Source organism: Melopsittacus undulatus, chromosome 1 (assembly GCF_012275295.1).
Source record: "Melopsittacus undulatus isolate bMelUnd1 chromosome 1, bMelUnd1.mat.Z, whole genome shotgun sequence".
Classification (NCBI taxonomy): domain Eukaryota; kingdom Metazoa; phylum Chordata; class Aves; order Psittaciformes; family Psittaculidae; genus Melopsittacus; species Melopsittacus undulatus.
Genome location: NC_047527.1, coordinates 115,482,587 through 115,504,157, shown reverse-complemented (window position 1 = coordinate 115,504,157; position 21,571 = coordinate 115,482,587). Strand labels below are relative to the sequence as shown.

At 40.2% G+C, this 21,571-nt stretch overlaps 1 protein-coding gene across 12 annotated transcripts in view; it reads left to right on the top strand.

The window, feature by feature from the left end:
- KIAA1217 (KIAA1217 ortholog) overlaps positions 1-21,571 on the top strand; it is a 379,558-nt gene that overhangs the window by 279,159 nt on the left and 78,828 nt on the right. For all 12 annotated transcript variants that reach the window (XM_034064748.1, XM_034064863.1, XM_031052367.2 and 9 more), the window contains 2 exons: positions 4,231-4,426; positions 19,563-19,761. In XM_034064748.1, the coding sequence (XP_033920639.1) occupies positions 4,231-4,426; positions 19,563-19,761 (395 nt within the window). The remainder of the gene's footprint in view (positions 1-4,230; positions 4,427-19,562; positions 19,762-21,571) is intronic.

Here is a 21,571-nt window from a genome sequence, read left to right as displayed (position 1 = left end):
TACTTATATATGAGTTTTCACCATAATTGATCATCCTTATTTTGGCCTTTCCTTTCTGCTTAGCTACTTACCCATAGGCAAGATCTGTTATCAGAGAAGTCCTTAAAGGAATTGAGATCTACTCAGCTGACTGAAAAATAAGCCTGTTGCACAAAGAAAACATGCAAGGGGATATCTCTTAGCCTGTGGGAGGGGAAAAGGCCATGGCTGACTGAGGAAATTGTGCTGTTGGAAGTTGACTAGTAATGGCACAAGGGAAAAGAGAGTGCCACTGCCTAGTTCTGAGCCTTCTTCTGTTTACTGGCATTTATGCCAGAGGTGTGGCTTGGGAAGTGGTGGTATTTCCTTGGCTTTGTGTGCCTGTGTCACGTATCTATTTACAAATGTTTTAATTTTGGATAGTGATACTCCTTAGTGGGCATGTCTTGAGGTTTCTTCCCTGCTAGGTATTATGGGTTCTGCCCTTTGCTAGCAGGTTCATTAAAAAGGGAGTCACCCAGGCACAGTGATGTCCTGTTCATTGCTTTTCTTTGATTTATGCAATCCTGACTCTGGTAGCAGAAGTTTACACTGTAACTCTCATTGGGTTCTGGCGGGTGCTGAAACATGGGCTATATGGTGAATTTTTATTTTGTAAATGCTTCTACTGTGTGCTAGTTCCTGAAAAGTACTTAAATGGACACCTCCTGAAATATTATTTTAAGCATTTGAATTTTTTTTTCCATATGTTTGTGAACATTCTGTGGAAAAATATATATGGTATGACTTATTAAGTATTTATTTGCTTTCTGTCTTATTTATCTTATTTGATGTTGGAATAATTATTACAAGGGTTGGATAATACTGAAGGTTTTGGCCCTGCTTTTGTCAGTTTTCTTTGCAAGTCCTTGTAGGTTATAGCTCCACAAATGTTGCACATCCTCTCCTCCCTTCATGGGCTGGTTTTCACAAGAAGTCCTCCCTTGGAACCTACCTGATTATTAAGTAGCATCAAGCCTGCTGCTCACTACCTATAATAAAAATTCTTTCCTATCAAAATGTGTTTATATCTGTCAGTTACTCGAATAGCCACTGATACTGTGTTTGAGGATTTTTTTAGAATCTGTTCCAAATTGCAACGTTTAGAGGAGCTGAGCATGACACGTAGCTTGAAGCCTTTCATAAACAATGTATATATATGTGGTGGACCTCATTAATAGTTTGCATTGGTTTTACATGTGTATTACTCCACTTACTAGAGTGAAACCACTATGGATTTGCACTGGTGTGTGGCAAGAGGAGGACTCGTGTTCATGTCTAAGCAGAATCTGTGATGTGCCCCTGTCTTGCCACAGACAGCTCTGGTATGCACTTTGGGGCTGCAGTTTTTGGGGTAAGGAATTAAGGCTGTCAAAAGAGGTCTTCTTTAGTGTGACGGGATGACCTTGGCAGGATACCAATTCTCCACCAAGCCTCTCTATCACTCTCCTCCTCAGCAGAGGAGTGGGGATTAGAAAATACAATGGAAACAAGCTTGTGGATCAAGACAAAGGCAGTTTCATGAAGCAAAAGCAGGCCATGTGCCAAAGCAAAGGAAAACAAAATATTTATGGTTTATTTCCCATCAGCAGGTGATGCCCAGACACTTCCCAGGAAACAGGGCTTCAGTATGCGTAGCAGTTGCTCCAGAAGACAGGCATAATATTGAAAGCTGCCCCACCGTAGCTTTTATTGCTGAGCAGACATCATAGGGTATGGAATATCCCTTTCATAACCTTGGGTCAGGCGTCCTGGCTACATCCCCTCCCAGGGTCTTTCCCACCCCTAGCCTACTGGTGAGGGGGTAATGGTGGAACACTGGTGTGTTATCAACACCTTTCTGGCAACCAGTACAAATCAAGGCACTATGAGGGCTGCTATAAAGAAAACTAACTCCATCTCAGCCAGACCAAGTACATTTAGTCACAGTAATTACAGTGTTATCATCCAGGGGACCTGAGATGCTGTGTGTTAGGTCCTAGAAAATTGCCCCAGGAACAGCCAAAGAAACACAGTATTGTTGAGGGTGGCTGCATCTGTGCATTGACAGGACACACCGGGCAACTGCACAGCTAAAGCTGTGTCTATTGCTTCTGGTAATGAAGCATCCCTTTACTGTGTAAGTGCGCAGCTGTTGGTATATGTTGGTAAACCATATACATGCAACTGCATGTCTTAAATGACATCTGGGGATTCCAATGGCAGAAACAAAAATAGCAAAAGCAAAGCAAAGTAAGCTTGATTCATATATCAAATAGTTTTTTCTTACAGAAACAAAAACAGCACACTTCCCAGCAAACCCTGAAGTTAAAGACCATTTGAAGATTGATTTTGTTGCTTTTTTTTTTTGCATTTTCTTTTGGGTTTAGTTATGGTTTTCTACAAAGTGAGAATTGTGTGCCATCTAGCTCCCTATTAATGGATACATACAGGTAAGTTATTAATCAGTATAAGGAAATACAAAGCTGTAATGGCTTGGTAATACTTCCATTATAAGCTTGTGTAAATAAAATGCCTCAGCACTGATGTTTCCCATGCCATTTTGAGAAGTTGCATCAAGAAGTACTGACTAATCCAATTCTTTCTCTGTGTCTGCAGGTCACTTGTCACCTCTGTAAGTTTTCAGGCACAAGTCCTTGTGTTTACAACCTGCAGACTAGTGCTGACCATGTCAAAGGCACTTCAAAGCATGCTTTAGTTTGCTGAGAATAAATGTTGTTAGCTTTAAGTCCTGCAAGAATTCAATGCTCTTGAACAATTTCACTGTGGGACATAGGATAATACCTAGTATTTTAAAATTAGCATTTCAAAAGTGAAGAGTTCTGGACGATTTAGTTTTCTTGTGAGGTACTTCTGATTTATTGTAGTTTGTGCGCAACAAGCACAACTTGGCAACAACAGGCCTCTACAGCCAGGTAATTAAAATCTAATAAAAGTTTAAGTTCTTCATACAGTCAAGGTCACATAGGGAATATTAAGTAGTGAATGCTATTGCTGAAATGAGCTCATCTCATTTCACTTGAAAAACCACTGGAGCTACCAGATGTCAGCAAGATAAGTCATCTTGGCTTTCCAGAAAGAAGCTTAATCTTTTCTGGGTCTTGACAGCGTCTTCAAACCTAGAGCTTGAAGTTTATTTCAATACAGGGGATTTTTAACATACTAGCATCTGACCTTAAATGATAGGGAAGAGGAAAGTATATACATTTTATGATATCTTGTGCCTGGTGCTGATTATAGGCCTTTATAACATTCGCATATTGGTTTTGGGACAGAGCAAACTTGTTTTGCTTTGAATTTCTACTTGTATAGCGCCTGTCCCAGTTTGTTGTGATACAGAGTTTCCTTGAGAGACTGGAAAATTGTTCTTGCAAAGTAACAGTAAGATGTGGTCCGGGGGGTTTCACCAAACTTTGTGTTTTTGTATTTTGTATATTGAGTATACTTCTTAAAGCAACCCGTCTTTGTAGAAAGCACTTAGAATGCCTCTTACAGCTAATAGGAAAAATGTTCAGGACATTGTATCTCCTGTTGAGTGTGTTTTTATTAGGCAGATCTTACAATAGAGAGTCAGTAGAAGTGCATGAATGAAACCGTTTCTCTTCCTTCCTGAGACAGCTGTTTTTTTCTGGATGATGTGTTTAGCAATTTATTAGTATGACTACCCAGTAAAAATCAGGGTTAACTTGGTCAGTGAATGGCAGATGTTTATGATTTATGCTGGTGAAACAAAAAAGTAAAATAACTGTTTGTGATTTCAGCTAGAAATGTTGGATGGCTGGTTTGGCTTTGCTGCATGACCTGTACCTTTCATAGGTGGAGCAGCAGAATATAGAGAGATTGATAGCTCACAACTACACCACCATGTCTCTTCAGAAGATTTTTCTTAGTAGACTTGTCAATAGAAGAGTGTGTGTTTGTGGACATGCCTCCACTATAATGGCTGTCTGAAGAGCAAAGAATGACATTACCATATATCTCCTCAGCATATGCGTTATCCTCAGGGTCTTGTTAGCAACAGGATTTGCAATGTGGATGTGCAACCATAAAAGCTGTAGCAGAATACCCAAGAACACTGTTTTCCTAAATAACCTAAATAAGTGACCTTCAGCTTACCCGTTTTTTAAGGAGCTTGGATTTCTTCCTTTGTGTTCTCCACCCTCCCCATATTATGGTTTCAGTAGACAAATAATGAAATACTCTGTTTTGCAGACAAGAAGCCCCAAACCATCCCAGAGCCCGCAGCCCAATTTGGGTGACCAGACAGAGCACCTTTCTGAAGCATCAGTTGATTCCTTAGAGGCCATGTCTGAAGGTGATTCGCCAACCCCCTTTTCAAGGGGCAGCCGCACGCGAGCAAGTCTTCCTGTAGTGCGGTCAGCAAACCAAACCAAGGAAAGATCACTGGGTAAGACCCTACTTCAGTCCTTTTCCTCTCTGTTCTTAGTCCGTGTTCTCCATTTGTGCATTTAAAATAGTTTTAAGATAGTTTGCAGTTACAAAAATAAAGACTTTGGTAGGACATTTTTTCTAATGTCAGGTTGTTGTTTGGAAATGAGCTCAGTATGGGCTGCTGGGTAACCTGAGGGAATGGTGAAATTATTTTCATAAGATGCAAAAGTGTGCTGGAAACATGGTAGACAAGGAGGAAGACGCAGACTCTGACTCGAAATGCTGACTAATAGTTAACACCCAATATTGCAAGTACTTTTTGCTGAGCCTGCACACTATGTGGCAGTGAACTTAATACACATTTCAGACTCATTTTCAGACAGGAGACACAGATGTTTTGACTTTATCATCTCTTCAAAGACAGACCTAGTTGGAAGAAACCTAGGCATTGTGCCTGACAGATCCAGCTCTTAGCGAAAAGGTTTGGTATTTACATGGCAGTAGCTTTCCAGGCAGAGGATTTGAATAGATATGCTGACAGAGTTGCCCTTTACATCAGGGCTAGGCCCTTCCATCTGCATGGTGACACGAGTGATATGTCAGTGCAGGTGGATGGCTCTGCTTCCTGCATTCTTCCCATATCTTAGGGTTGAATTAAGCCCGGCTGTGAACTGGAGCTCCTTTTATGATGGTGGATTTTGTCCTGGAGACTCTGCACTCAGCTGATGGATGGTACAAGTAAAGGCTGTTTTCTTGAGGAAAGACACCAGAGGGCAGTTAAACTGATGTGAGAAGGTACCAGAGGTCGCACACATTGCTGAGGAAGGCAGATTTTTGCTTGGAGGTAATAAAGTGAAATGCTGCTTTCCTGTAGACTCATCTTCTAACATACAGAGTGACATAAACCAAAGGCTGGGCTGTAAATCCTACCATGCTTGTAAGCTTGTCACAGTGGTTTACTCGTTCCTCAGCAATCTAAGACAGTTTCTGTCAAGAGTATTATGATATCTGACAAATACAATATATGAGAAGAAAACAGGGCTGGAAGGGGTCCCTGCTGCCCTCACAGCTGGCAGGTACAGAACAGTGGGGCTGGGAACAAGGGGCAGATCCCTGCCTGTGTCAGCTCATGGAGTGGCACTGCTGTCCTCCCGAATCCTGTTGGGCCACCAATATGTCAGGCTTTTTGGGGAGAAAGTTTGAAGACTCCAACCTGGACAAAACTCTTCATTTTAGAGGTGTTTTTAAGAATAAGCAGCTAGCACATATATATTTACTATACACCGAGAGGATTCACCTCTGCCTGTATGCTAGGGTGTCCTCAGAGTGGCTTATTTCACCTGAAACATCCTGGAAAAAATGTATTTGCTTCAATGTGATGTCAGGTGGATGGGGCCTTTGCAGGTCCTTGTGCAATTCACAGTCCAGCCTCACCGTGTGGGTTTCAGTTGACATCCAGTGATTACCCCAGGCCAGGTAGGGTATCCCAGTTCTGAACTTCTGCTTAGAATGTGAGCTGAGGATTGATGAACAGCTTTCAGGAATCTTTTTGTTGGCATCACGGTGGGGTGGGGGGGTGGGGGGGAGCTGACCTGCTGTGCTGTGCACCAGTGCTTCGTGTAGTGTTTTCTCCCTCGAAAGCTGAACTAGAAACATCTTTCTCACTGTCAGTGTGTACATCTGAAAAGAATATAGCAACCCTGTTTCTGAAAAATACTTAAGTGCTCGTTGCTGGGCATGAGCCTGGTTAACAGGAACATAGGAAGTGCCATACTAGATTAGACCAAGAGGCCACATGGTCCCATATTTTGTCTTCAAGAGAAACCATAAGCAATTAGTCTAGGTAAGAGTAAAAACAAGGTAAATATGGTATGTACTTATGATCCTTTCCCCATGTACTCTCCCAGCTTCAAGCTGTCTTCACCTTAGGGATTTTCTGGTTATGGTTTCTGCCTGTATAGTAAGTGTCAAGAGATATCTCCTCCAGGTATTTTTTTCAGTTTCCTTTTGAATCCATGTAAGTTTTTGCATCTGCAACAGTGCATCTGTGACTTTGACAGCAAGTTTCAGTTGGATTATTGCTCAACCATCACTTTCCTCTTGCTTTGTTTTGCATTTGCTTAGCTGCTCTAAGTTATGCCCCCTTGTCATTGCGTTGGACGTGACAGCAAACATTTGATAGCTATCTGCTACCCCTGGACCATATCTGATTTTGTAGGTCTGTCGTTTCCCTCAGGTCATCTCTTCTTCAGGCTGAGAAGTGCTGCTGTAATCATTTGTTCCTCACCTGGAACAGATCCTGGACATTTGATTATCATTGTTGCCCTTCTTTGCACTTTTCCCATTTCTTCTCAGTATCTTTGCTGAGATGAGGGGGAGGATCAGAAGCTTACTGTTAAGTAGTCCATTCTTAAATTCCTTTTTTAAGCATCTGTTGCATATACTGAAATGTGTTGTCCAGCTCTTAACGGAGGATGATCACATGAAGGTGTGCCATTTTATTTAATGGCCAGGATTTCAAGACTCTGCAAGGCACGTTATCTCAGCCTGTCTTTCACAGGCTAGAGACAAGACCCTGGCTTATTCCAGCATGGACAGGGAGAATGCAGTGGGGAAAAAAAAAGAAAAAGGAAGCTGTGTAATATGAAGCACTTCAGTTGAGAGTTTTTAGGTTCGAAACTGGAGCAAAATAAGCCTTTTCTATCCTGTATTACAAGAGGCGTCACAGCCATATGTGTGGCTTAAGGGATCATCATACTAGCCAAAAAGGAGGTAACATGTTGTCACCATCCTACAGTCTATCATTTTCAAGTTGTTCCATGAACATAACATAATAATGTTGTTATGTTATGTTCATGTTGGACATAACAATAACAAATAGTTTGTTTTAGAATATAGTCTAAAAATTACTCTAAAATAGTTCAGTTTTAAACGATTATCTTCAAAGATTTTCTTTTACAATAAAGTCCTTTTCAGTCTGTTCTGCCAGTGTGTTCTAACACCACCATGAGCAATGTCCTGAAATTTTACGTTTGAGACATTTTGCAGACTGTGGCCCTGTTGGAATTGTTTTTACTTCCAGCAATACAAGGGGAGTGTTTATTTTTAAGAAACAGGAGACTGTTTACAACTTCAATTTTTAAAGTGTCATGAAAATATTTGTGTTCACATGGTTATAAACAAGCTGCATATAATCACCTTCCTTTCCAGCTCTATTAATTTTTCAATTTAATCTAATTTAAATACAAATTATGTTTTGATTCTCAGCCAACATATTTTCAGTGAGGAAAATGACCGACTTCTGTGTGTTTTTATTAATCCTACACTTTATATCTCAATGTCATTGTTTTAGAAACCTGATGTTTTCTTTTTTAAATTCTATTTCTTCTGTAGGTTCCTATTTTACTAACTATGTATGAGTCAGTCTGATTTTAAATTGTGGTCTGACTTAACGTGGAGCCTGAAAAGGAATAGTGGTAATGCATTTTGGCTACCCCAACATCATGGTTTGTCAGTCAGAACTAATCTTATACAACATGGTATTCTGACTAATCTAGTGGGACAGAGTATTCATGTGGAGTCTACGCGGAAAACACAATTCCAGTTGTGGACCCATTTAAAATTTCAGCTACAGCTTTCAAAATGTAGGTCTTTTCTGGCTAAGAGGTCCATCAGAAATCAGCACTTGTCTCATCAATCTGCAGCCTGTAGACAAAGCAGGATATTAAAGTAAATTAATTCACTGTGCAAGAGAAAATTAAATGTATTTTTAAGTATCTATTTGAAAGCTGGGAGGTTTTCCAGCATGATAACTGTGGGAAAAAATTATCTACCAAAACTGTCAGAGTGAGAATCAGCTGAAATCTGGAAAGTGCTCAAAAGCTTTCGACAAACTTCACTTGCAATTTGCCTGGAGGAAGCAGAACCTGACAAGCACCCAGCAAGGCAGCCAACCTGTGCCTGCATTGCAGCTTGCGGCTGTCACTGCCCTGGTACCTCTACAATGAAATGAAGACTGACAGATGTTTTCACTTGTAGTCTCTCATGTGGCACATCTGTACAAATGATGGGCCTGATCCTTTCTAAGAACAGGGGCTGGCATCCTCTGTGGTAGGGCGGTTGATGTGATCAGCCACAGCCCTGAAGGGCAGGGTACAATTACAACCTCTGGTTGCAGTAACAGCTGTAGGGGCTCCCGCAGGATGAAGCTGTACCTAATGTAAGGTTGTATTAAGGTAGAATATGGTACAAGGAAGGTTTTCCATAAATGCACAAGAATTTGAGTTTGAGAAGTTATTGAGGATGATGGAGCTTTATGGCTTGAGCATAGCAAGCACTTCCCTGGGGTGTCACAGACAGGATGCCCAGCCACTCCAGTGCAGATGGATAAGGAGCAGAGGATGACAATGCTCCCTGATGATAAACCTGTGTCTTAAATTAAGTGGCATGGAAAGGCCTCTGCAGAGATGTCTGCTCCTGCCAATATTTGCATTTGATTTGCCTTTGGAGGGTTTACTTGCACAAGTAAAATTGCACAAATACTTAAGGATTGGCATGAGGAGAGTCTTAAACAATCATGGAGTATTCTGAGTATTATTTGTTAGCACCCCAACCCCAAGTTTTATCAGGCACAGATTTTAGTGTCTGATAAATTAGTTTGTTGCCACCTTCCATGGAAATGCTGTTACTGAATATAGTAGTAACACCTGGAACTTCTGTAGCATTTCTTGTAGGTTAAAAAGAAAGTCAGGCTATAGTTACAATTTTACACATAGGAAAAACTGCAGAGAGGGATGGTGACTTGGTTGCAGTCACCCAGTGGTAGAAATAACTCTCAATATATATGCATGCAATGTACTGTAAGACTTACACAGAAAAATATAAATGCTAAAGGTAGGCTTATATGTTATATTGGTGTTAATTATTTGTTATTTATTATTTATGAGCTAGCAATTAAAATATGCATGTTAAACCAGGCAGATGTGTAAATGGCCATAGACTTGGAAGAGAAGTCTGTGATTTCTTCGCAGTGGCACTGCCCTTTCTGATTCCTTAGGGCATGATTCAAGCCTAGTGAAGTCAGCAGGATCTTCAGTTTAATTCATGGGAGAGGAACTCCCTGGGAACTGCATTTCAAGTAAGGCTGAGTATAGCTTTAATGTATTCAGTCATCTTAAAGAAATTTTCCCTATCTTGTCTTTTTACAGTGTATGCAAAGCAGCCAACTTGCAAAACCGTCATGTAAATATTTGCTGTCATGGTCAGATACATTCACATTGGCTGGCAGGTCTATAGGAAAAACAGCCTGAAACAACTATTTTCAATTACTGAATTGAAAGACAAACCCTAGGAAATTATAATATACTAAGGTACCAGGAATTTTCCTGTCCAGGAATTCTTTTTAAATTATAGCTGAAGTTTCTGGATTTGGAAAGAAAAATCCCACAACTCTTACCTGAAATATTTTGCATCAGAAGAGTAAAAGAAAGTAAACAATCATATTGACATATCATAGTGTTGAGAGTCTTTTCCTGTTTCATTTATTGTCCCTACATGGTTTGTGAAAGACAGGAAGAGGGAAAGACAGGCCTCCCCAGGCTAGCACACGTGCACTCGGTTATTGTTTACTTAACAGATTCTTCCTCCTATAAGAGAATGTCTGATGTGTACCTGAAAAAAAAATGCTTCCAGGATCAAGGTCCTATTTAGTGTATACTCTCTCAGTAGAAGCACATGCAGTATGCCACAAAGAAGCCAGTAAGCACTATAGGATGCTGTGTCACACTGGTGCTGAATTTGACTCCACTGCAACAGGTCATATCAGCATGGATCCAGTCAGTCCATTGCAGTGATACTGGAGTAGATGTGCAGTGTACTAAATAAAACCATTAGCTATGCAAGTCTGTATCTTTCACTGCTATATCTGTTAAATGGTTTTTGAGTGCAGTCTTGCTATTTATTTGCACTGCAGTAATACTAAAGGACTTCCGCTAAAACCAGGACCTCACTGTATTGGGTAATACACTCCTAAGAAAATATTCATATTGCAGGGCCTTGTGACATGAACAAACCAAAATGAAAAGTGGTGAAGATAAAAGGAGAGGTAGAGTAACTAGGGTCCAAACTGATAAACTGAATAAAGCTACATTAGGGTAGCAGTGGCTTTCCTCTACCCCAGATCATGCCCATACCGAAGGTGCAATGTCTTCATCCTGCTCTATCACCACTTACCCTGATTTAGCAGCAGCAATTTGGGCTTTCAGCATTTGTTGTCAGCTGGAAGAAGGATTTGGCAGCTGAAATAGCTTATGCAGGCCAAACTACCCTTCAGAGGAAAGGTAGGAGGCCAGATGGAGTTGTCCCATGGGTCATATCTGGCACTGGAGCCATCACTTGGACAAATTTGATCTAATTTTCACGTTAGGTAAAATTTCTAAGTCTACCTCTCATATAGTAAGTCACACAAACACCAGACCCTTCCGTTTGCACATGGGCATGCAAATTAAAAAGTGTATTACAATTCCATGCATTGCAAGAAGTACAAGATTTTGGTTAAGCATAGTACTAACCTGTCCCTCAGCACAGTTTAGGTTTTGCTTCCAGTGCTGACAGCAAGTCTCTGAGAACAGCTCTTGGATGTAGTTATTGCTTCCGATATTGTTTATATATTTAGGTAGTGATCCTAATGCATAGTTACTGTGCTGGGCCTGAAGTTCAGGTTTCTGTTCTCAGAGGGAAATACTAAGGCCATCTTTTGTTTTCGTTTTCATTCTCTCTCTCTCTCTTTTGCATTTTTGGCTATGAAGTTGCCCAATTTAAACAGGATTAGAGACTAATCATTGCCTGAAGAGACTTGTTGATAGCAGGCTGATTACGGTACTCTCTTGAGACAATGGTCAATGGTCTGAGCACCTCTCAAGATGGAAGTCCTTCTGGATAAATTTTTAACTACTCAAATGTTTCATAAAAGGCAGGTACTTTGTACCATTGCTTCTACCCAGTTACCTTCTGTGATGAATAGCTCACCTGTGATTATAAGGGCAATTTTGTATGTCTCGGATAGTCTCCTTGTACCCACATAGGGTTGATACCAGTAGCCTTCAGGTGACTAGGGCTTAATGCTTTGAAGTCTAACTGGCAGCTCTTTTTCAGCTGTTTTTCTTCCTCAGGGGCCAATACTTTCTAACATCAGCAGCCTGGCTGTTGGGATTGAATGAACCATCAGCAGGGGCAAGCCTGGCGCTAGTCTGGGAGGCCTTTCATTATGCTGGAGGGTTAGATGGCCACTCACTGGGACCCAGTGAGCCAGAGGAATGGGCTAGAGGGAACTTCATGAAGCTCCACAGAGGCAAATGCAGGCCTTCAGCATGGACAGACTGGCTTTGGAACAGCTTTGTAGAAAGGACTTAGGGTCTGACAACAAGGTAAAGTGGTGAATGCAAACCAGAGTAAATGTGTCATGGCAGAGCCTATGTGGCCTCTATATGAAAAGCAGCTCTGGCTCATGAAATTTCTAGTTCATCTCACTGAATAGTTCAGTTGTCTTTTTTATATTTTGTCACAAAGTATCATAGGATTTTTGCGTTCTTCCACATTTACTGGCATTGTTTTGTCAGTTAGGGATATGAAAAAGTAATCTTGTTGGTCACTTGGGCTACTCTGGCAAGACCAAGGGGTTTTATTGTCCAATAGCCACCCTGCCAGAACACTGTTTTCCATCTGGGGAACTAGGTTAAACTGAAATGTTCCCTCAGACTCAGATGATGGAAGTTAACTGTCTACATGTGATGGACTTGCTGACTTAGGCATATGGACAAAGCTGGGCAATAGGTTATTTCACAGGCTTCATCTGCAATCAAATAGGACAAATACCAGTTTTTGTTTGTCGATTGTCAATTCCAGTTTTTGTTTTGGTTTTTCTTCTTAGCCAGTTGAATGTGGAAGTTTGCAAAAAAGTGCTAGTATTTGAATGACAGTTAAAAATCTTTATTTCTTATACTGCTTTTGTAGAAATTTTGTGTGATTACTGAATTTTTCGTGTGTTTTTCTCATTAGGTAATAAATCCGTTGCAGCATTACAGAAAGTTGCTGTAAATAGCAGAAAAGGACAAAATAGCAGTAAGAAATAGTACTGGACTAAATGAAACAGTTCCTGTTCTTACTGAAATTGTTCTCAAACAATACCTTGAGTAAAATTCTTCAGGCTGTTCTGGATATATAAAATAAGCAATTGTTTTTATTTCATTACAAGATCTACTTTTTTATTCTCTTGGTACTTGAAGATAGCTAAGGATATTTATAGACATTTTCTGAATGTAGAGGACAGATCGTCAGCAAGGAGTAGCTAATGGAAGCTAGTATGAGAGCTTCAGGCTAGAAATACCACAAGGATCATGGCAATGACCTCAGACTAGTTCAAAATGCATGTGGTGAAATAGGAGAGTCAAGTCTTAAGCATGTGTAAAGTAAGAAATTCATACTGAGGAATTTCTTCCACACTGCGAGAATTGTCACTATAATAAACTTAGGTCTGCATAACTTTTGCAGGATTTGGTCATAAGGATACCACCTATGTGTTATCTCTTTATCTGATGGCTGGGGGAGGGAACAATATGACCCTATGCCATCCTTACAATTTAATATGTTACACTTCAGTCAAATAATAATCAAAGACAAATTGGAAGGATTTTTGGTAAAAAAAAAAGTAAATTTGTAAACAGGGTTTTGTGGAAATTCTTGGCAGTTTTTATTGTGATCCCCTCTGGGTTATCCTTAAGTATTCCAACAGAATAGCTATCAAGATTTTAAAAGTTGTCCTTAGTTTCTGAAACTGCTGCAAGTCTCAACTAATGATTCAATATATATAGGAGGAAGAAACAAGGGGGCATTTTTTCACTTTCGCTTGCTAGAATTGCTGCTGACCTCAATGTGAGGGAAAATGCAGATAGAGCTGGTTGCTCAATGGACATATAGTAGAAGATCAAGCTAAACCAGCATGAAAAGACAAATATTGTCCGTCATCTCCAAAAGATACAGTTAACTGATGGTTAGGTAAAGAGTGAAACAAGTCTAATGACAATTTTACCAACCTCTGACTCAATGTTGTATTATCTAATTTACTTTACAAAACATAGATCAGCTTGATTTTGGGCAGCTCTGACTTAGTTTCCTCACCAGGTACTCTGTATTTCTACACTTTAAGATACAGCTTTCTTTGCTAGTTTATCTAATTTTCCATTCCTGTATATCCTATACTAATTCCTAGTATACTTTTTTTTTTAATGTTATTATTAACCCAACAAGGTCTGAAGGTCTCCTGTGAATATTCCTCCCTCCCCACCCCATTTTAGCTATACCTAGCTTTCCACCTTTGATTTAAACAAATTCCAGAGCTTCCAATGCATCCAGGTTTTGATTGCTGTAGTCCAACCATCTTTATTAATTACTTCAAATTTTCAAATTGGACATGAAATTTCCAGAGGATACATAGAGTGGCTATGTTGGAAGAGAGTAGCAGTGCCTTGATGCCAGTGATTTCTGGTTCTATGGGAAGGTTTCAATGCTGCATCACTCCAGCATCCAACATCAGCCAAATAGAGCTATTATCATAGGTTAATACTTTTCTTCAGATAGGAGCCCATGGATTAAGGTGTTGTCAAATCTTAGTAAGATTTGTCAGTTCAAAAATTTGTAAGATGTCTTGCCTGTGCAGGACTGTAGCTTCACAGGAAAGAAATCCATGAACTCCAGTTTAAGCTTGGAATGTATTTTATTTTATAACATTGAGGAGTTGTTTAACTCTTCTGCATCAGTTTTCTCTTCTTCATTCTTGAGAAAAAAAAATATGGTAGAATTTGTGAGTACCGTATTTTTACATTTGAACTTCATTGTGTGAGAGGATTGACTGGTGTTTGTAAAGGTCACAGGAAATGACTAAGTCATGTTTGTTAACTTATTCTTGATTTATCATGTATTTAGCTTTTATTTGCTGTTGTGTGCTCCATATTTTTCTCTCTTAAATAACCAGTTTGTAAGGATAATTCACGTTCTGTACATAAAAACAAGTTGTGATTAAAGCTCTTCTAAGCATCTAGGCTGCCCAGCACTGAGGTCGTTGTTATCAATAATAACGTGATAACACAGTGCTTAGTCAGGGTTAGGTCAGCACCATATATTAGACAGAAGTGCTGAGAGATATGAGCTGGGTGGTGTCATGCCATCTGTGTAACATTAGCTTTTGCAATAAGGAATAAACCTTTACCACTTGTGATTAAGGAGTTATGATCTTACCTGTATGTATATAGTGCTGAGCCGTTTTGGTTCTGCAGCTCCTTGCTCTAAAGCCAGCCTTGGCCCCGTGAGTTCAGGTATGGTTCACTGTTACACCATTTGGGCACATCCTTGACTGCTAAGTGTGTTTTACAGCCCAGTGGCAATATCTGAGCTGAGCACCTTGCCATGCATCTGGTGCACCTGTATGAGCTGCAGTAGCAGCAGAGGCAGTCCTCAAAGCTGTATTGGCTGGACTAAAGGTGCAGGGTAGCTGCTCTGGGCACCCTCTAAACCTAGCACTGGTGTGTTCAGCTTGTGCAGGAGGCACTGCCTATGTAAGTCAGGTTAACGGTGCATCTTTCATTGCACTGCGTTTCGTTTCACTTAGACCATCACTGAGAGAAATGACAAAATATTTTCCAAGTCCTTCTGTCACTGACCCTTGGTAAAATGAGAGCAGAAAGGCTTTTGGGTTTGAAAGAGCTTTATATGCAGGGAAGAAAAGTGTGATCATGTGGTGTGTTCATATGACCATCATCAGATCGGGGGTTTATGCTTGTAAAACCTTTCTTTGAATATGTCCTTTCACCTCTTGGGTGTTTAATTTCCCCTACTATAAAACATACCTTTCTGCTGACAGGAATGTTGCGAAGCAATTTGTAAAGAGTTTTAAGTTTCTAAGGCCTGGCTTACATGTAAATGTTTTCTGCTATGGACTGTGTTTAGTACCATGACCTGTTGCCGATGGGTGAAGAATGATCAGAAATTCAGGAGCTATTTCTGAAACTAAGTTACACCAGTATGATGAAGGGGAAGTCTTAACACTGCAGTTTGCCTTGTAGCTGTCAGAAAGGCCAGGGCCCGGATTGTCTAGGAGCAGCTGAAAGTGGCGGCCAGTGTTGTCCGCCTTGCACTTTCAAAGCAGTTGCATGGTGTAGTTTCCTTGTTCACACTGATATTTGTATCTGTCCTCCAAGGGCAGCAGGGGATTTTGCAGGCCGATGTGCTTTTTGGTTTATAAAACTTGGCAAAATCTTCATGTTTCAGGTAAATCCATTGTAACAAAACCATAAGTGAAAGAGGGACTTCAGGGTGCTTGGAGATACTAACATCCATTGTGCTTAACTTGCTTTCCAGCAGCATTGCTGGCATGTGTACTGTGCCCTAACAAAAGCTATGCCTGAGTTATATTCTATTTCTTCTTTCTTTAATTCTCCGCAGGAGTAATTTTTCAGCTGAAGGTAAAACAAACCTCAGAGCTCCATCAGCTTCCATGAAGTTGGCCCTGTGGGTATTGCTGGTGTTCAGAGTTTCAGCCAGGCAATGTGTGGGAGAAAAATAATGTCAATGACTTAAAATAATGGATTTTGAGTCTCTTTATTCTGTCATGCCAAAACAGGACTTTTAGAAGAGAGCAGTTAGTTTTGTCAAATAGGAAATGCCCTAAAGCATTGCTATATCATGATACAGATCAAACAACTCAAGAGGAAAAGCAGTAGTATTTTTTAAGGGCATGTGATTTAAGGGAGAGTAAGGAAAAAAGAATTTATTATGTCTTTGAAAAAGTCTTTTTCCTCTACAGTGAGACTGTGGCCAAAATATTTCTCTGAGTTCTATGTTAAAGCTGTCTATTTTAAGGAATGATCTTTTTGGATAACAGGAATATTTGCTTCAAAAATTCAATACCCAAAGACAACTGTAATTTTGTTTTGGATCAATATTTTGTGGGAGTATTGGAGGACAGGCAGAGTCAAAACTCTCCTGAAAAGATTTGGACTTCTGTATAAGGAATGTTTTTCAACTCTACTATTTCTTTTTTATTAATGGTTTCAGTAGCTCAATATTCAGCATGTTTACAGTGGCCTGAAATGCAAAAAGAGCATTTTCTGCATTCCGCACTAATTTTTAAACCAGGCAGAAGAGAGTCACACACAACTGTAAAGCTGATATTCAAAGTCTGTAATTTTAGCCAAAAAAAATCATTTTTTGCCATTTAACCCAAAAAATTTCAAATGCCAATATATGGAAGGTTCCATATGTTCTTCCTAGGAACTGAAAGCTATCGTAAAAAATTTTGCACATCTTGGAACAGTGAAATGAGTGCAATCATTTAAAAATGTAGAATCATAGAATAGTTAGGGTTGGAAAGAACCTTAAGATCATCTAGTTCCAACTCCCCTGCCATGGGCAGGGACACCTCACACTAAACCATGTGTACTTAGGTTTTTTTTACAAATGTAGTTAGTTTCTGAATTCTAATGAATATTCAGCTGCATAGAATATTTGAGTGAGCACTAAAAAGCCAGTTTTACCCAGAAGAAATACAGAAATGAATTATGTAAAATTAAAATTAAAAAAAAAAAAGAAAAAGGAAAAATAGTTGGAACTCGTTAAATAATGACATTAAAAATAAAATTTGTAGGAAAAGTCTCCTCGGTCTCTGAAAGAAAACTAGTTACTTTTCGGTCTGAAACAATTTTTCCAGTCAAAATTAAATGGAAGTTTGGAGTAGAATTCATTAAAGGTCTGATTGCAATCTTAACAAAAGAAGAGCTATCAGCTCTTGATAATAGTAGAGAAATGATGTTAACAGCTCCATTTTATAAAAGCAACCTAATAACAAATAATAGCTAGGTAATGTTAAGTAGTCTGTTTACTATTCAGAAAAATTAACATCTTCCTTTCCTAAACACAAGCACAATTATCTACCCACTGATTGTAGGAACATCTGACTATGTAGGTGCTCATTCCCCTCCAGCAATTATGATAACACAGGGGCAAAAATACTTCAGTGCAAGGAGAAAGAGGGCGCATTTTAGATTAAAATGCCTTATTTTCATTAAATGACTATATTCTAGAACCTTAGCTTCTCCCATTGCTTTTGCTCAGTGTTTGTATCTCAGCAGCGTGAACTACCCATGCCATTGTTGACGACTTTCAAGCGAGAATCACTGACTTACCATCTAAGTTTTGTGATTTGCTGAGATTTGGTGATGAACCTTTTGTTCTCAAACCTCCTGTTTGTATTGGAAGGGAGGGTTAGGGTTCCCTGACCCTCAGGGAACATCATATGGCGCATATGTAAAATATTCTGCCTAATTTTAGCTTACCATTGCTGGTTATAGGTAGATGCAAAGGCATGGCAGTGCAGAAACTGCTCACGCTCCAAAGTCTGCCTGAAAATGTAATAAAGGCTTCAGCAATCAGTTCAGCCTGAGTGCTGTCCTTCTATCACTGTGTGACTGGCAACATTCAACATCCAATTCAGGGTGGGATAAAACTGCCAGAATTCAGTGTAGATGTTTCTGTAATAACTAATTCTTGAGCAGATCTGATATTGTTTTCCTTTTCCAAATGCTTTCCAATGGCTAGATACATCTTGAGCCATTTGTCTCTGATTGTACCTCTCAGACAGGTGGTGGAAATACAAACTTCAGTAGTATTTTTACTGTCTTTTCTACATGTTTTCTCTTCCATCTCCTTCTGGGTTGCTAAATGCCTGCAAAATGAATGCACCAATGTATACTGAGGGCAGCCAATTTGTAAAGCAACTTGGCAGAAAGGAATTTAGGGATCCTGGTGAACACTAAGCAATGTGCCATTTCAGCAAAGGCCAGGGGAATCCTTGGCTGCATTAGACAAAGTTTTGCCAGCAGGTTGTGGGAGGTGATCTTTCCCCTCTACTCAGCACTGGTGAGGCCACACCTGGAGTGCTCTTTCCAGTTCTGGTCTTCTTGGTACAAGAGACACATGGACATACAAGAGAGTCCACTGAAGGGCCACAAGGATGATTAGCTTGGTTGGAATGTCACTGCTAAGAGGAGAAGCTGAGAGAGCAAAGATGGTTCAACCTAAAGAAAAGAAGGCTCAGGGGAAGGCTCAATCAATGTATGAAAGCATCTGAAAGGAGAGTGCAAAGAAGACTGGCTCTTTTCAGTGGTGCCCTGAGACAGGACCAAAGGCAGTGAGGGCCAACTGGAATATGTGAGGTTTCCTCTCAACATTCAGAAACACTTCTCCACTGTGAGGATGACCAAGCACTGGCACAGGTTTCCCAGAGAGGTTGTGGGGTCTCCTTCCTTGGAGATACTCAGAAACTGTCTGGACACAGTCCTGGGCAAGTGGCTGTCAGTGTACCTGCTTGAGTGGGAAGCTTGGACCAGATGACCTCCAGAGCTACCTTCCACCCTCAGCCACACTGTGATTCTGTGATCTGCCATTTCATTGTTTTTTTACACCACTGTAGAAGCTTATACCTGCTTTAGCTCTTACGGATGGCAAGAGAGTGAAGGCCTTTCTTCCTGGCACAATGCAGTGCTGTGCAGAGACCCCTGAGATGGCCCAGAGAGAGCACAGTGTGCTTTCAGAGATAATGCATATTGAATTGTGAATATAAAATTCCTCATGCTAAAATGGAAATCTGGTTTTGGGGGTTGTTGTTGGGTGTTAGGCTAAAATGTACAATTTATGTTTAAAGAAAACTGGTTGCTATAATAGAATAAAATTCTTCCTCAGCTGCTTTAAAGAAAAGTACCTTGTGATTTACTAACACCTTCCACTGCAGAGCAGACTTGGTGTATTTGGGATTTTTCCTTAGCCTTATTAAGGTAAACTTCAGATTCATCTAACTCAAGAACAGGCTTCTCAGCAAAGTGCCGTACTGGGCAAGCACATTTATCAAGGTACAGCTATATCACTGTTCTGTGCTCTATGCCAGTAGTGTGTTGAAAAGGAAAACGCTGTATGTGATTTACGAGTAAATAATGTGAGCTGATTTTTCTCTTCTCATGGGCTTGGTCAGTGTTTCACATGGACTTTGAAACCCAGATCATTACTGTGCACTTAAGAATATGTAACGTGCTCTCATATTTTGCTTGTAGGTGTTTTATATCTTCAGTATGGAGATGAAACAAAGCAGTTGAGGATGCCGAATGAAATCACAAGCACAGATACAATTCGTGCCCTTTTTGTAAGTGCCTTCCCTCAGCAGCTATCAATGAAAATGCTGGAATCACCCAGTGTGGCCATTTACATCAAGGATGAGAGCAGAAACATATACTATGAACTGTGTGATGTGAGGTAAGTAAACAGAATTACAGCTGTTGGGTTTGGGGTGGGTTTTTCTGTAGTGCACTTACAGAATAAAAAGGAGTGGAGTTGATAAGTATCTGACAGAGAGTGGTCTGACACATAAAGGCATGTTCAGTAGTATCTGAGTAATATGGGAGGTCTGGTCTGACACTGCCGTCAGCTGTAGGTGCAATCTGTTGCACAAGGCATTGATAAATGGAGTACCTTGTTCAAATATTCTTATAGTACAAACAGGTTCACATATTTAATATTTTATTGAATTTTAACTGGGACATTAATATTTAAAATATGGAACACGAAATAAACAATTACAGAAAACCTGTTCTTTTTCTTTACTGGTAGTGCAAAGCCTGATCCTTGTGAGCCTGAAGCTACAAATATGAATGTCATCAATATCCTCACAAGAGTGCCAACTATGCATCATCTAGCACTGCCAAACATGTGTGGCACTGGTGATCCCTGCTGCAGCAGCCCCACCACCTTCCTGTTTTATGTCAGGATACAGCAACTAATGCAGTCACATCCCTTCACAAATTTAGAGCTTGGTCAGTAAATCTGAGACTAACATCTGGGAGCAAATTATTATCCTTTATTCTGTGGGAGTGCAGCAGCTTAATTAATGAGGTTCTTTCAGTCCTGATGTCTGTGCTCTATGAGCAGAAGGACCAAGTTCTCAGGGTCTCTAGAAAGTCTCAAGTCATGCAGCCACAAAGCTCTCAGGCACACCTCAGACATGTTGCACTCTATAAATCTGTGCAAGGAAATATGCTAGTCCTTTGTGCCATCCTTTTCATAAGAAGTTGCATGTTAAAAAGAATTGGACAGAGGAGCATCAGATGAAGGAGAAAGCAGAAAAGGTGTTTCCTCTCTCCCAATCTTCCACTAATGCAAAAAAATGATGTGAAAGTAAGAGAAGTGTACTGTCCACTGCTGCCTTATTTCTTCTTGGAGATCCTATGGCTGAGGTGCTTCTCCATATCCTGTAGTTAAAAGAGCAAGCTGGAGCTTTTCTAGCTTTGACACTTCCAGTTCTCCCATTCCTCAGTCTTTGAACAGTACTGCACCCCATTTTCTCACCTCTGCTTTGCTCTCCTCAGGCTGTCTATCAATGTCTTTGTCATTAGCCAGCCTGTTTCAGTTCCTGGTTTTTATCTTCCTTGCTTTGCAGGCCCCCACACCTCTGTTTGGCCACTGTAATACCTGTGTTAAGACCCACCTGATTCTTTTGTATCATCATCATTCATCATGTACTCAAGTTTCTTATACATAAGTGTATTCACAAGATCAGATCAAATGATTGAATCAAGATGAGGGTTACTATTTCTCTGTTGCCAAATTGCATTGTTGCCAACCATCATCTGGCCCATCATCTCCTTGTGTCTCACTTTATCTCTCCCTTGAGTTTCAGACTAACAGTTTATGACTTCATCTCTTCCCTGCCCCCAAGAATATGGTTGTTGATTATCTTAATACCACTCCACCTTTTTTTCTCTTGCACTCATTGAAGGCGTCACTCTGCCAACCTCAGACCTGGCTCAGTCTCAACATCTGCTTCCTCTGTTCCTATGCCTGTATTGTAGAGCATTTCTAGAGGAAATCCCATGACCCAGCTGACTTCCTCTATAACAAAATTCCCTTCTTCAGTTCTGCTACCCTTCTCACTAGGGAAATCCCAGCAACTGTGAATGTCTGTAGTTGGATGACATGAATCCTACCTCTTCTGGCCAAACTAATATCTTAGTCTTCTCTTTAATATAGTCTGATGGATGATTAGTTTCAGCCTAGCTGATGTTCTCCT